The sequence below is a fragment of the Cheilinus undulatus genome, linkage group 14, assembly GCF_018320785.1.
Source record: "Cheilinus undulatus linkage group 14, ASM1832078v1, whole genome shotgun sequence".
NCBI lineage: Eukaryota > Metazoa > Chordata > Actinopteri > Labriformes > Labridae > Cheilinus > Cheilinus undulatus.
Genome location: NC_054878.1, coordinates 42086083 through 42101849, shown reverse-complemented (window position 1 = coordinate 42101849; position 15767 = coordinate 42086083). Strand labels below are relative to the sequence as shown.

At 37.7% G+C, this 15767-nt stretch overlaps 1 protein-coding gene across 1 annotated transcript in view; it reads right to left on the bottom strand.

Moving 5' to 3' along the window:
* LOC121521164 overlaps positions 1-2155 on the bottom strand; it is a 28132-nt gene extending 25977 nt beyond the window's left edge. Inside the window, exons 1-2 of the mRNA XM_041804919.1 lie at positions 2019-2155; positions 1852-1877 (exon numbers count right to left, since the gene is read on the bottom strand). Of these exons, the coding sequence (XP_041660853.1) occupies positions 1852-1877; positions 2019-2047 (55 nt within the window). The 5' untranslated portion in view covers positions 2048-2155. The remainder of the gene's footprint in view (positions 1-1851; positions 1878-2018) is intronic.
* Positions 2156-15767: the final 13612 nt, after the last annotated feature.

The following is a 15767-nucleotide window of genomic DNA, read 5'->3' as shown; positions in this document are numbered from 1 at the left end:
TTTGATTTACTTTCTCAAGTTTTACTTTATCTCATAATTTATTAATTAGGGCTTTTTGTCATAACTCCAGTTTTTAATCTCAAAGTTTCACATTTTTCATCCCATTATTTCAACCTCTGATCTCATAATTTACCGTTTATTCCATAATCTTGCTTGTGTTTTATTTCAAATGCATGATTTGCCGTCTCATATAGTACTTCTCATAGCTTTGACTTTAAATCTCTTAATTAAAACTTTTAAATGAACAAATTTCAACTTAAATCTCAGAATTTTGAATTTTAACCCATTAAAGCCTGAAAACAAGAAATTATAGCAAGAAAATTCTCATTTTTGGAATTGAAATGTTTATTTCACTTTCTACTGAAATAAAAAAAAATCCAAATGTCCATAAAATTTAACATATACATACATTTTTTGTATCTCATTTGAAACACTAGGTGTTTTTGGTAACTGATAATCCATTTGCGGGCATTTTTATTATTTATCAAATTGTATTCAGAATTTTTTTTTAGTAATTTATTGATCATATTGATTAGATAGAGGTATCATAAAAGTATGTATCAAAAATAATACAACAGGCTTTAAGGGGTTAAACTCACAATTAAATCTCCCCATCACATATTTTACACTTTTTATCTCATATCTATCTATCTATCTATCTATCTATCTATCTATCTATCTATCTATCTATCTATATTATTTTTTTTTTTTTTACTGAGCCACTGAATTGTTAAACAAAAAGGTTTCTAAAGCCAAGTTTCCATCTGTTTTTTTTACTTTCACTCTTAAAGGTTGCTTTGGAGATGTTTAATAATTAATAAGGTTTGAATGTTTTGCTGAATACTGTGATGTTGGAATGTTTTGCATAGCATGTCTACATATTTTTGATGAAAACACAACAGTGCTGATAATGATGATGTTTCTGGTTTGTGTGTACAACTTAATTTTGACATAAAAGTGTAAGCCAGGGGTGTCAAACTCAAGGCCCAGGGGCCAAATCCGGCCCATGGTACAAGTAAATCTGGCCCGCAAGATCATATATTTCTATTTTAACTGGCCCACCAGTATGAGATGAGGCCTGCAGATTTCCTCCAGTATAAAAATGTAAACCTAACCTTGATGATTTAAAATATCCTTTGTAAGTCATGAAAATCTGAAACAGAGTAAAATATTATCATAAAAAGTCAAGAAAATGGGAAAAGTGATTAATTTGTGTGTTCATGTCTTATATGCAATTTTGCATCTCAAAATTATGACAGAAACTAAGTATTTTGACTTTTTATTTTATCTTTGACCCTTTCAACTCATAATTTTGATGTTTTATATCATATAATGACCTTTAAGATACAAGATTTTTTAATTTGGAGTCATATTTTTACCATTTTAACTCATTTTTAGTTTTAAGTCATAGTTTGACCATTCAACTCTTAACCTCAGCTTTTTAATCCCATATTTTGACCGTTTAAACGTACAATTTGGTATTTCAACTATATCTTGACCTTTTAAAGTCATGATTTTTATTTTTTCATATATTTGCATTTCTTAAAACACTGTTTTTCTATTTTAGTTTTGATTTGATTAGATTATGAGCATTGAAACTTATTATTTTGACTTTTTATTTCAAAAGTGATTTATAATCAATGCAAAGTTGTTGTTTTTTTTTTTCTTTTCTTTTTGTTTTTTTTTTTTGTCGTGTATTTTTTACTTTTTTTTTTCCTGGAGAAAAAAGAGGTTGACAGTTTGTGGTCCAATTTTAACCCTCTCAAGCTCTCAGGTTAGACTTCAATCCAGAATCTGTTGGTGTAAGCCAATCATTTTAGCAGTAAACGAAAAGATTTATTTTTCTCTCACCTATTCTTCTTTCTTCGTCCATGGCCCTGGAGGATGGATAGAAAAAAGACGTGAATTTTTAGTCAGCATCGTTTAAAAATATTTAAAGTTAATCTGATGAGAAGCTGCACTGTCATAGCTGCTCTGTACCAGCGTCAGTCCAGCAAAACAGATGAAGTTAAAAATACCTCAGAAGGATATCATCTCTATTCTCCATTTCTTTGTAGAGATTTAGAAGTTAAACAGCCTCAGAGTAAATAATTCCTACTTACGAAACAGATCCGGAATTTGTTTGTGAAGTCTCTGACATTTTTCTCTCAGCCGGAGCTGCTCCCTGTCTGTGAAATACTTTCACTTTTGTTTTTTACTCGAACATTTCCTGTTGACTGACCTCCAAAAACAAAGATCACATATGAACCATATAACACTATCAGTGTGAAGGAGAAGATAAAACAAGATCAGGAGCTCCTGTAACATCAGTCTTCTTTTGTTACCTGCTCTTTAAAATCCTCTCATCTTTCTTTAGGTTACATACAGCTGTCTGTGTTACATCGCCCTCTGGTGGCGGCGAGAGGCGCGAAGGCAGGAAACAAGTGCTGCTGACGCACAGTCTGACTCCTCCAGTCTCTCTGTCTCATCCTGTTTGAAGCCTTGGAGTGGCCAGGTACTGTTGATCAACTGTTCGGTGTCGTTTTGGTCTCATGATGTGAATTGTGAACAGTATGATGAAGAGTCCTGTTTAAATATAAACTGTCACTAAATCAGAACATTTAGTGGTCGATTCGTGGATCAGACACTTGTAACTTCTGTAGTTAATCACCTTGTAAGAAACCAGCATGATATGTAATAAGTACTGAAACACTGAACATCTGGACATGTGCATTCAAAAGTTTAGTCTCATCCCATAGTTTGATAACCTGACACGTCAGATGGATCCACCAGTGAGAAACATGGAAACAGGTCAGCTTTGCAAGGTTAACAGTTTGAGAGATCAGCAAACTATATAACTGAGGGGCTACAGATTGCAGGCCGATTAAGGTTGTAGAGCAGGGGTCATCAAGTACATTTGCACAAGGGCCAGGATTAGTCTTCACAGAGACTTCTAAACAATAAATTAAAAAAGATGTCATATTTTGGTCTGATTAAAATATTGGTGTATTACTATGTAGTCGTATGTTTCTTTCAAAACACAGTAAGTTTTAAGGCACTACCAGTGAGATATAGCCTGTTATCTATAATGCAGCAGGCCACACAGAGACAGGCCCGCCCACAGAGTTGGCTGGGCCCCTGAAAATCCCAGAACAGGCCCTCAACAATATTAAGTCATTTTGGCACTTTTAACCCCTTTTCACTACTTCATTCAGCCATTTCTACAACATTTTTGTCACACTTACCCCATTTTTTAAATCTTTTTTTTTGCCACTTTTCACTAACTTTGCCACTCCTTGACCCCTTTTCACTGCTTTGTCAGGCTGTTTTTGCTATATTTTTTGCCACTTTTAACTCATTTATGATACTATCTGCCCCCTTTTGCCTCTTACATCATTTTTTGCCATTCAAAGTTCAAAATATGCTTTAATGGCATGAATGGTTAAAACCTTTGTTGCCAAAGCAGAGTACATAAACAAAACAAAACAAAACAAATAATAATAATGACAATCCCTATAACACAACTGATAATAATAAAATATTTACCCCCCCAAAAAAACAAACAAACAAAAAAACACAGTTATTATACACAAAGCCATTCTTTAACCCCCTGTCTTTTATCAATATCTGCCATTTTTCATTTATTTTTGCCTCTTTTTAACCCCCTCATTACTTGTTTGCACTAATTTTTGCCACTTTTTACCCATTCCACACTATTTTGACCTTTTTTTCCTCTTGTACCAATTTTTGCCACATTTTGACCTCTTTTCACCACTTTTCCTGCCAATTTTTGTTCCATTGTGCAACTCAACAACCCATTTTGACACTTACAGTTGCAAGAAAAAGTATGTGAACCCTTTGGGATTTCTTGTATTTCTGCATAAATTGGTCATAAAATGTGTTCTGATCTTCATCTAAGTCACAACAACAGACAAACACAGTCTGCTTAAACTAATCCCGCACAAAAATGATATGTTTTCATGTTTTTATTGAACAAAACATGTAAACATTCGCAGTGCAGGATGGAAAAAGTATGTGAACCCCTAGGCTAATGACTTCTCCAAGAGCTACGTATTTGGAGCCAGGAGTCAGCCAACCTGGAGTCCAATCAATGTGATGAGATTCGATGTGTTGGTTAAAGCTGCCCTGCCCTATAAAAAACACACACCAGTTTTGAGTTTGCTGTTCTCAAGAAGCATTGCCTGATGTGAACCATGCCTGGCACAAAAGAGCTCTCAGAAGACCTACGATCAAGAATTGTTGACTTGCATGAAGCTGGAAAGGGTTACAAAAGTATCTCTGAAAGCCTTGATGTTCATGTGTCCACGGTAAGACAGACTGTCTACAAATGGAGAAAGTTCAGCACTGTTGCTACTCTCCCTAGACGTGGTCGTCCTGTAAAGATGACTGCAAGAACACAGCGCAGAATGCTCAATGAGGTGAAGAAGAATCCTAGAGTGTCAGCTAAAGACTTACAGAAATCTCTGGCACATGCTAACATTTGTGTTGACAAATCTACAATAAGTAAAACATGAAACAAGAATGGAGTTCATGGGAGGACACCACGGAGGAAGCCACTGCCGTCCAAAAAACACATTGCTGCATGTTTGAAGTTTGCTAAAGAGCACCTGGATGTTCCACAGCACTACTGGCAAAATATTCTGTGGACAGATGAAATCAAAACTGAGTTGTTTGGAAGGAACAAACATCGATATATGTGGAGAAAAAAAGGCACAGCACACCAACATCAAAACCTCATCCCAACTGTGAAATATGGTGGAGGGGTCATCATGGTTTGGGGCTGCTTTGCTGCCTCAGGGCCTGGACGGATTGCTGTCATTGATGGAAAAATGAGTTTTCAAGTTTAACAAAACATTTTGCAAGAAAACTTAAGACCATCTGTCCGCCAACTGAAGCTCAATAGAGGATGGGTGATGCAACAGGACAACGACCCAAAGCATAGAAGTAAATCAACAACAGAATGGCTTCAACAGAAGAAAATACGCCTTCTGGAGTGGCCCAGTCAGAGTCCTGACCTCAACCCGATTAAGATGCTGTGGCATGACCTAAAGAGAGCGATTCACACCAGACATCCCAAGAATACTGCTGCACTAAAACAGTTTTGTAAAGAGGAATGGTCCAAAACTCCTCCTGACCGTTGTGCAGGTCTGATCTGCAACTACAGGAAACGTTTGGTTGAGGTTATTGCTGCCAAAGGAAGGTCAACCAGTCATTAGCCTAGGGGTTCACATACTTTTTCCACCCTGCACTGTGAATGTTTACATGTTTTGTTCAATAAAAACATGAAAACATATTGATTTTTTGTGCAGTATTAGTTTGAGCAGACTGGGTTTGTCTTTATGACCAATTTATGCAGAAATCCAAGAAATCTCAAAGGGTTCACATACTTTTTCTTGCAACTGTATCACCCATTTTTGCCACTCTCTAACCCCTTTTCATCACTTTATCTGGCCATTTTTGCAACATTTCTGCCAGTCTTAACTCTTTTTTTTTTACATTTAGTAATAATGGTTGACAAGTGGATTTCTGTAAAAACAGATCAAACTTTAAGTCATTCTAGTCATTCTTAAGTCATTCAATCTATTTTAATATTAATTATTTTTGGTTTGGATTAACAGCTGCAGACATTTATTTGTATTTGTATTTATTTTATTTGAAATAACAGGGTCAGTACATATTATTAAACACTTACATGTAAATATGTAGGATTGTAGCCAGTGGCTAATTTCTGTCCTTTGAACCTGGGCAGGTTGATGTTAACATACAATTAAAGCCTCAAGATTCTCTTAAAACCACAACATCCTCTTTTCTGAATTTAATGATCTTCTGGGGGCCTGACATGACCCTTGGGCCGCCAGTTGATGATCAGTGTTGTAGAGGATGAGGTTCTGCTGGAAATAATTTGCATCCATTGTCAGCAAATAAATACTTTCTTTGAGAGCCATTATTGTAAGTAAAATACTAGAAGGCCCTCTCATCTTCATGTTTGCTCTCACCGAAGCCTTAACTTCACCCAGTAATCTGTAGTGTAATCCTCTAACTGTATTTATAATCTCTCTTTTTGTGTGATCCTGTTTTGAGCCCCTCAGGTTTAAAGGGATGTTTCTGTGAATTCTGTGGATTGCTACCATGAACAAACATTTGCATAAGGAATGCATTTTTATGAACACTGTTGATAAGGACATTTAAAACTAAAGAAATAGGTACATTTAGATCAGATAAAAATGATGCAATTAATTTTTGACTGAACGAGTAATTGAGTAAATTGAGGAGTAGTGAAAGTAGTGGCACCCCTGGAATTTTTCCAGGAAATACACCATTTCTCCCAGAAGTTGTTGCAATTAACATTATTAACATGTTTATTTCCTTCATGTGCATTGGAACAACACAAAAAAACAGAACAAAAAAGCCAAAGTTGACATCATTTTATACAAAAATGGGCCGGACAAAGTTGTTGACATGGGTATTTTTATGTCTCCATTATACACCAACAATATTAAATTGAACATAAATCATTAACAGACTTAGTTAAACATTCACATGCTACAAAAAGTTGAAGCACTAATGTTGTAACATTTGAGCTGAAATTCTAGCTTTGAATACTCTTTTCAAAAACAGTACTGACATGGACTACTGGTGACATGGCGACTAGTACGGCAACGAGTGTGGCAACGATTATGGCAACGTAAGAAGGAGCTCCTGCATTGACAAGAATAATACCAAACATATATTTAATATTTGGGTGTTTTGTTGACAACAAGATATATGACGTTAATCAGAAACTGATAAATAAGAAAATCTATGATGACCTGGACAGGTGGGGCTTGCTTCCTCTCAACCTCAACAGCAGAATCCAGACTATCAAAATGAATATTCTCCCAAGACTGTGGTATTTGTTCACAGCCCTAGCAGATGTTTCTCTAAAACTAATCAGGGAGTAGGATGAACATTTGGCAAGATTCATCTGGAACAATAGATGACCAAGAGTAAGATATTCAACGCTGCAGCAGCCGGGAGGGAGGGGAGGTATGGCCCTACCTTGACTTAGAGACTACTATTTTTCAGCTTAGCTGAGGCCTTTAGTATATCAGTGTAATCCAGCATATGAAGCTCAATGGAAAGACATTGAAGTATCTTTAATGGACATTCCCATCCAGTCAGTCCTAGGTTGTTCTAGTAGAATCAATGAAGTATTCTAGTTCCAAAATCATTGTGTTAGTGTATCTGTGAAAATGTGGTCAGAGGGGGTTAAGAGATTTAAGCTCCACAGAGAGGTCGGGATGCTGAGTTGGCCTGTGTTCCAGCCGCACTTCCTCCCAGCATTACAGGATCATAAGTACAAGCAATGGACTGAAAGAGGAATCATCTCCTTCTGTAGGATAATAAAACAGCTATAGACTGAAACAGGGAAGAGAGTGGGGAGAGACATGCGGCAAAGGGCCACAAGCCGGATTCGAACCTGCATCGCCCACATAAATGGTGCGCCTTAAACCACTTGACCATCTGTGCGCCGAAATTCGCCACTTCTTCTTGAAAGAAATAAAAACACCTGACTTGGCTGAAAGACTCGGGAATAATACAGATATTCAATGATGCTTATGACTCATAAATTTCTAAAGGTGTTACTGGTAAACTTTACAAAATCTTCACATTGAACAGTAGGAATATAATGGACTATATGAGGCAGCGCTGAGATAAAGAAGCTAATGTAGTCATTACAGAAGAAATGTGGCTTCAAATCTGGGTAATTCAGTCCAGCACCACACACTTGTTATTCTGGTGTGATTTCTGCTGGAAAAAATCTAATGTGATTCTTTATTACCCCAAAACAGAAGTCAAAGTTAAGTGGGTCACAGTTCTCTTGCAGGAAGGGGTGTGGGATGGTTTCTGCAGACTGTGTTCATATTTTTTGGTCCTGCCCATGTCTTAGTCCCTTCTGAAATGATGCGAAGCAGTTAATTGTGAAAACCTTGGACATAACATTTGATGCTTCCTTCACCTCTCTGTTCCTTAGAGAAATACCTGCTTGTGTTTGTAGAAGTGATGCATATCTCTTGAAGATACACTATATTGCCAAAAGTATTCACTCACCCATCCAAATAATTAAAATCAGGTGTTCTAATCACTTCCATGGCCGCAGGTGTATAAAATCAAGCACCTAGGCATACAGACTGTTTCTACAAACATTTGTGAAAGAATGGGTCGCTCTCAGGAGCTCAGTGAATTCCAGTGTGGTACTGTGATAGGATGCCACCTGTGCAACATGTCCAGTGGTGAAATTTCCTCGCTCCTAAATATTCCACAGTCAACTGTCAGTGGTATTATAACAAAGTGGAAGCGATTGGGAACGACAGCAACTCAGCCATGAAGTGGTAGGCCACATAAAATGACGGAGCGGAGTCAGCGGATGCCGAGGAGCATAATGCGCAGAGGTCGCCAACCCTCTGCAGAGTCAACCGCTACAGACCTCCAAACTTCATGTGGCCTTTAGATTAGCTCAAGAACAGTGCGTAGAGAGCTTCATGGAATGGGTTTCCATGGCTGAGCAGCTGCACCCAAGCCATACATCACTAAGTGCAATGCAAAGCGTCAGATGCAGTGGTGTAAAGCACCCAGCCACTGGACTCTAGAGCAGTGGAGACGCGTTCTCTGGAGTGACGAATTTGCTTCTCCATCTGGCAATCTGATGGACGATTCTGGGTTTGGCGGTTGCCAGGAGAACGGTACTTGTCTGACTGCATTGTGCCAAGTGTAAAGTTTGGTGGAGGGGGGTTTATAGTGTAGGCTTGTTTTTCAGGAGCTGGGCTTGGCCCCTTAGTTCCAGTAAAAGGAACTCTGAATTCTTCAGCATACCAAGAGATTTTGGACAATTCCATGCTCCAAACTTTGTGGGAACAGTTTGGGGATGGCCCTTTCCTGTTCCAACATGACTGTGCACCAGTGCACAAAGCAAGGGCCATAAAGACATGGATGAGAGAGTTTGGTGTGAATCAACTTGACTGACCTGCACAGAGTCCTGACCTTAACCCAACAGAACATCTTTGGGATGAATTACAGCGGAGAATGAGAGCCAGGCCTTCTCGTCCAACATCAGTGTGTGACCTCACAAATGGGATACTGGAAGAATGGTCAGAAATTCCCATAAACACACTCCTAAACCTTGTGGAAAGCCTTCCCAGAAGAGTTGAAGCTGTTATAGCAGCAAAGGACCAACATCATATTAAACCTTATAGATTAAGAATGGGATGTCACTTAAGTTCACATGCGAGTCAATGCAGGTGAGCGAATACTTTTGGCAATATAGTGTATCTCTCAATATTAACAAGTGTGAACTACTTCCTATTCATTCAAGTACTGATCAAAATATTGCTTCTGTAAAAGTTGAACCTGAAGTTAAATACTTGGGAATAACAATATCTAAAAACCCTCTGAGAAGAGAAGACAATATTTCTGATCGTATCAATGATATGAGAAAATCTCTTCACTGGTCACTGGTTAAGAGAGTATGATATGGGAGGTGTTAAAGCTCTTGAATTTGAATCTATGGATGGCGCATTTAAGATTAACTGGATAAAAGCCTTTTAAATTAACCAACTTCAATGTGGTTTCATATTCCAAGAGTTTTGTTTAATAGAATTGGAGGATTAGACTTTCTTCTAAAATGTGACTTCAAGATAAAAAAAATTTCCTATTAAGCTAGCTAATTTTCACCAGCAAATACTGCACTTTTGGAAGATGATATTTACCCATAATTTCTCTCCTCATTGTACATCTCTATGGAACAATAGAGTGATAACAACCAATAAGAAATCAATATTTAACAATGTCTGGTAGGAGAAAGGTGTGATATTTGTCACTGATTTAATGGATTCTCATGGTAGTATGATTATGAATTTGAATCCTTTGTACACAAATACAATCTTAATTGTAGTCTCAGAGAATTTAATAAGATCTGCAAATCAATCCCTTTACCACTAATTCGAATGATTAAAAGCGTCTTAACATAACATGCTCACGTTACACCTGTCTTGCCAAAATTAGTTTTCCAAGGATTTCAGTTATGTGAAAGAAAATGTAACAACAAATTTATTTCATCCATTTATTATTTTTTTATCATTATTTTTAAATCAAGGCTGTTCCATGATTACCACAGAGAGATGCAGACTCCATTTTCAGAGCCAACTGTGAGGAAGATCTGCCTGGTAACTCATTAGCTGTGGTTACATGAGCCTTTTTTTCACGATCAGATTAAATTCATTCAGATCAGAGATGAAAACGTCTCTGTACACATGGATGCTGGAAGATACAATCTAATTCAGGCATGCATGCACAGGCATCTCAATCTGATCTGAATACAAATGTTCTGACATGCGCCTTATCATCCCACCAGTTAAATCTACCGACAATTTGCCGTAGAAGAAGAAATTCTTCTTCTGCAGCTGTAAACAAACCGCCTGACTCACACTAGCCATCCCCAAATGACGGCCAGCGGGCCAGGTCTGGTGCCAGCAGGGGTCATCTGGCCCGCAAGACGTTTGGGGAAAAAGATGGATATTTTTTTAATATCAATTTACAATATTTACATATTTCACATACAAATTTCCACTCACTTATCATGATCTATCTATAATTGTAGCAAGGAAAGGTCGCAATATGATGCAGTAAATGATTTAAATAGCCTGTGGTACACTGAACTCTTCTAAGAGCAGGGGGGAATATCATAAAAAGACGCCCAGCAGCACATCCTCTCAGCTCTGCAAATATGCTGTCAAATACTAGGCTGATGCAGACTGCATGATTTTTTTAGACTGAAGGAGATTAATTTATTTTGTCTACTTTTAATGTTTTTTAAATTCTTTCTTTTTTTTTTTTTTCAAGACGAAGAATTTAACCACCGTGCACTGCTACAATTCGCTCTCTGAAGTCCAGTCCTGTCTGCACCTCTGACTAGTTTTCTGCATCTCTGGGCCTTAACAAATATCAGAGCCAGAGGTTTTTGCCTTTTAAAACCAAACTTCTATCTCTGTGGGGGATTAAAAGAGCTGCTGTCAGGATAGCAAATACTTTCCCTGCGTAACAGCCACAAACGTAGACGTCGTACCTTACTTTGGTGAGTGATTCAGTTCAGTGTCCGCCTGATTTAACCCCTTAATATAAAAAAAATCTTTAATGCCAAACTAATATCAACTAAATTTATTTACATACAATATAATTTTATGTCAGCAAGAAGTGCAATTATGGTCTCGATCACTCACGTTAAACGGGGCATCCTGTTTAACTTAGGGTCTCATCAAATGGTAAAAATTCCACTCATAACTGTAAAAAAAATTCTTTATAACTACAAATTTAATCCTAATCTGTACACAGGCTGTCCTGTGACTTGGTGCAGCGCCAAAAGGCATCCAAAGTTACGCACGGAGATGGATAAGTTCATGACGCATGCAGGGGTGTAAGGGGGATTCTGACAGAACGGATATGCAGAACGATGTAGGGCTCATAGGGGAGAGTGGGGTGAGTTGTGCCAGTTTTTACTCAAAGTGACTTTAAAGTGAGGCCGTGACAGTAATGCCTCCAACTTAAGTATGTACACATATTTCAGGATGTGGTGCATCCCTGGGAACAATAACCTTGGATCTGAAATAAACTGTTTAAGAAATACAGCTTTCAGAAAAAAAAGTGGTCTCTTGGCACAACTTGCCCCCGGTGCGGGGTAAGTTGTGCCTTTGGGGAGAATATGTTGGGGTAAATTGTGCCAGTGGTTATTGAAGATTATTGAAGTAAAACAGAACATTTTAATCTCATAAACTGTAATGCTATATAAAAGCAAGACAAATTCAATACAAAATTACTCATTTAAGTTTTATTTAGATATCATCACCCTATTAAACTAATGGCATAAGTCATATTTTCTAGTTTTTGGGAAAATACAAAAAACTTAAATACACAATATATGATATTTGTGAATCATTCAATAAAGTGATTTAGACCAATTTCTGAACATCTCATTGTGACTTAGGCCACTTAAAAACTGAATAAAACTGCTCTTTAATAACAGTGCAAACTCAAAACTGAAATCAGTGTTAGCTATATTAAACAAATGGCAGGTAAATCAAACACTTATGAGGCATGTCCATCTCCTCACTTCTCCAGCTGTTTTTGGCCCTTCTTTGTTAGGTTCTGGATGTGTAGGTCTCATTGTGTGGTTGTGTGGATTTGTTAGGGTGGGTGTTTCGGTGTGTGTGGGTTAGGGTCTAGGTCTGTTGGTGTGGGATTTCTGTCTCTGGGTGTGTGGGTCTGCATGTGTGGGTATTTGGGTTTGGATGTGTCTTTGGGTCTGGTTTTATGGATGTGCTACTGGCACAACTTAACCCAGGCCCTTTGGCACAAATCACCCCAGCCCCAGTATTTTGGAAAAACTAGCATGATCCAGCAGTTTAGAGCTAACATCATGCTAACTGTATAGACTCATTGTGTAGCCTAATAGCTGATCCGAATGAGGATCGACCAAAACCACCCCTCTCGTTGGGAATGAAATTCCTTTCCAAATGCGCCGGATTGGAAGATTTCATTCCGAATGGAGTGTGTATATGAAGCATTTTCATTCCGATCAGGCATTTATTCCGATAGCAAGTGGTCCATGTAAACATGTCTACTGAGTGCGAGTCAATCAGTGCACAGCCAGGTGTGTGTCAATCAGTGCAGTTCCAGGTGTGGGCCAATCACTGCACCACAAGGTGTGGGTGGCTGTTTGCCACTGATTAGGGCCAGGTGTGGCAAACTTATATATACTCCTGGGCTGCAGCACTCTGTGCTGACTCATTATCTCACCACCAGAGATACTGAGCGCATCTCTCTGTGGTTTCTCTTGTGTGTGTGTGAAAATAAGAATCCGCTGAAGCAATCTGACAATTTTTCTGAGTAGTTAGAGTAATTAGAGTAATTACCTCTTATTCAAAGACAGTGGTGAATCAGTTCTGAGTTTCCTTACTCAGTGTTTTTTGTTGACGTGAGCCTTGTGGCCTTTGAGTTCTATTTAAAGAGAGGTTCTCAGTCTCCCCAGTATTTTAGGTTTGTTGTCAGCTGCAGGGCAGTGGTGGTTTTGTTCTAGAGGTGTTTATGATTAGGAGCTTTTGGTTCATTGTTTTTTTTTATTCCCCTCTCCCAACTAATCGCTTGTGATTTTTGTGGTTATCCTTTTATGATAACTTTAAGAAACCCTTCTTCTGCTATTGTGTCCCAAAACCTCCCCGTGCTGACACCAACAATGCTTTCTAGTATTAAAAAAGCACATTCTCAGTTTATTTAGATGCTTGTTTCTCCAAAAGTAAAAGAAACACATTTTAAGATCATGCACAAAATTTACCCAACCTCTATGTTTCTTAAGAAAAGGTTTAATTTTGGAGAAAGCCCATGTGCCCTCTGTGGTGAGGCTGAAAAAAGCTTAGAAAATCTGTTTGTCTTATGTCCTATAACTCTGGACTACTATTAGAAATTGGTTATCACTCAGAATTGATGATACTCCATTATTTGACTTGTAATATTTTTCTGTATATGGATAACTTGAACACATCTGTTTCTGACATGATTAATACTATTTTACTTATGGGTAAATACATTTTTCCTTATAGTAAATGGAGAGGTGGCAAGCCCTCATTTTAATGTTTTATAAATGAATTTAAATTGTACTTCTTGTCCCTGGAAAGAGTGATCTCTAACAAGATTGCAAGACAAATCTGTGTTGACTTGTCAAATTTGTCTTGATCCAAATGTCTTTTTTGTCTTATGTTTATTGAAGCTTGTTTTCCACACCAGCCTTGGCTTCTAATCCAGTTTGTTTGACTTAAAGACAAATGCACTTATGTCTGTACTGTAATTTTATTTGATATTTATTTTATATTCAAACCCCCCTAGCTTGTTTTGTTCCCTTGTCTATTGTTTGTTATTCAGTTGAATTGTTTATGGCATTTGTATTTCCTCAACGAGATTTTGTATTTTTTCAATAATTGCAATAAAGTTTAATTAAAAAAGAACTTGAAAAAGAAAAGTGGAAGGCAAAAAAAAAGGTGTTTGAGTCCGCCTATTGTAAGCAGACGGCTGACGTCACACAGGGTTTGTCCAATTCTTTCTACAGTCTCTGGATGGTCCGTGCATTCTTGTATTTAGATACAAAAAAAAACAATTTAAACATGTTCAGTCTACACCAGTGTTACTCAACCCTGCTTAACCAAGGAGCCAAATTGTTAAAAAAGGCCTTTGCAAGAGCCACATATATATTTTACCCTTTTAAAACAAGTTTATATTGTTCTCAGAGGTCCCCAAAACATGCCTGTGAAGTTTGTTGCTGAAAAACACTCCAGTATAGGATTTTTGTGTTTTTTTGCAATCCCTCTGTTTCAGCCCCTCTCAGAACAAACCGTTTCTGTGTGTGGCTTTAAATGTTAGTTAGTTGTCTGACCTTGCCCCTGACCACACCCCTCTCAGGAAATGGATGTGGCATTCCTGATGTTACAGACACTTTCATCCAAACTTAAGGACCTGGTTGGGATTAACCATCAATCTCCCAGACCAAAGTCAGCAGGGTAACCCACTGGGCTATCCAGCATCTCAGCTGAGAGGAGGATCATGAGAGGAGGGCGGAACTTTCTTCCAAGGGCCAACCAAACCTGGGAGTGGGGCTAACTCCCCACATGACATCATGAGAGGAAAATCTGAGAATGGCTTGTTTCAGCACACATTTTGTGAAAGGTGGAGAAGGGAGGGAAGGGAATGGATTTTCTGGTATTTGTGGAGACTGTGGACAGGCCAGGGGCACATATATTCATTAGAAAAGCCTGAAAAAGTGAGTTTTGCATATATGTCCCCTTTAAAGGTATAAAATAGGCAAATTACGGTTATTTGTGAGTATTAACCAAAATAAACTTAAGAAAAACCACAATAAATTGTCTATAGCACAGATGGTGATAACCCACATAGCCTTAGTTTTTTAACAAGAAAAAGATGCAGAAAAAGTCACACAAAACAGAAATAACATAAAATAAAAAAAGAAAGCATAGTGTACTGTTAGTGGATCTTAATGAATCATGATTTATGCGATTAATCTTGACAGTCCTAAAACAAAGCCTTTATTTTTGTCATACAGCAGATCAGGTGGCAGTTTACTACAATCTAGTTCTGATTAAGGCAACTGAGACCGCCTCTGTATGCAGTCTGAGCTATCTGATACCAAATTATTTTCAGTTCACATGAAGGTGCTTTGGCTAAAAAGCATCAAGGATTAACACTCAGTATGCCAAAACCCAAAATGGATGAACATCCTTCAGAAAAGGGGGGGGTCAAAGACCACTGAAAGGCTTTGGCACTAAAATACCTTCATCACCCCTAAAAACCACTACCCTATCAACAGTATCCAAATTGTATTTAATTTTATCAGATGATTCTTGTTTTACTGGACAGATTTCCTGTGTAAACTTGTAGCTTTAAGAACACCTGATGTGATAGTCAAATGACTGTGAACTTTGTCAGCGACAGCCTTTAACAATAATAATAATATCTCTCGATTAGACGACCCAGAATTATCCCCAAGGTGAAAGTAAGTACAATGATCAAAACGTTCTTCATACCTGAAATGAAGAAAAAAGATTGTTAGAGTATTATATTGAGTATAATAAAGAAAACTTTAACAAATCTTAAACTTGTAATTTATCTGCTGGATGATTGGCCGATCATAGCATATTAAAAGTAAATGTTAATCGGCAAAAAGTTGGTCA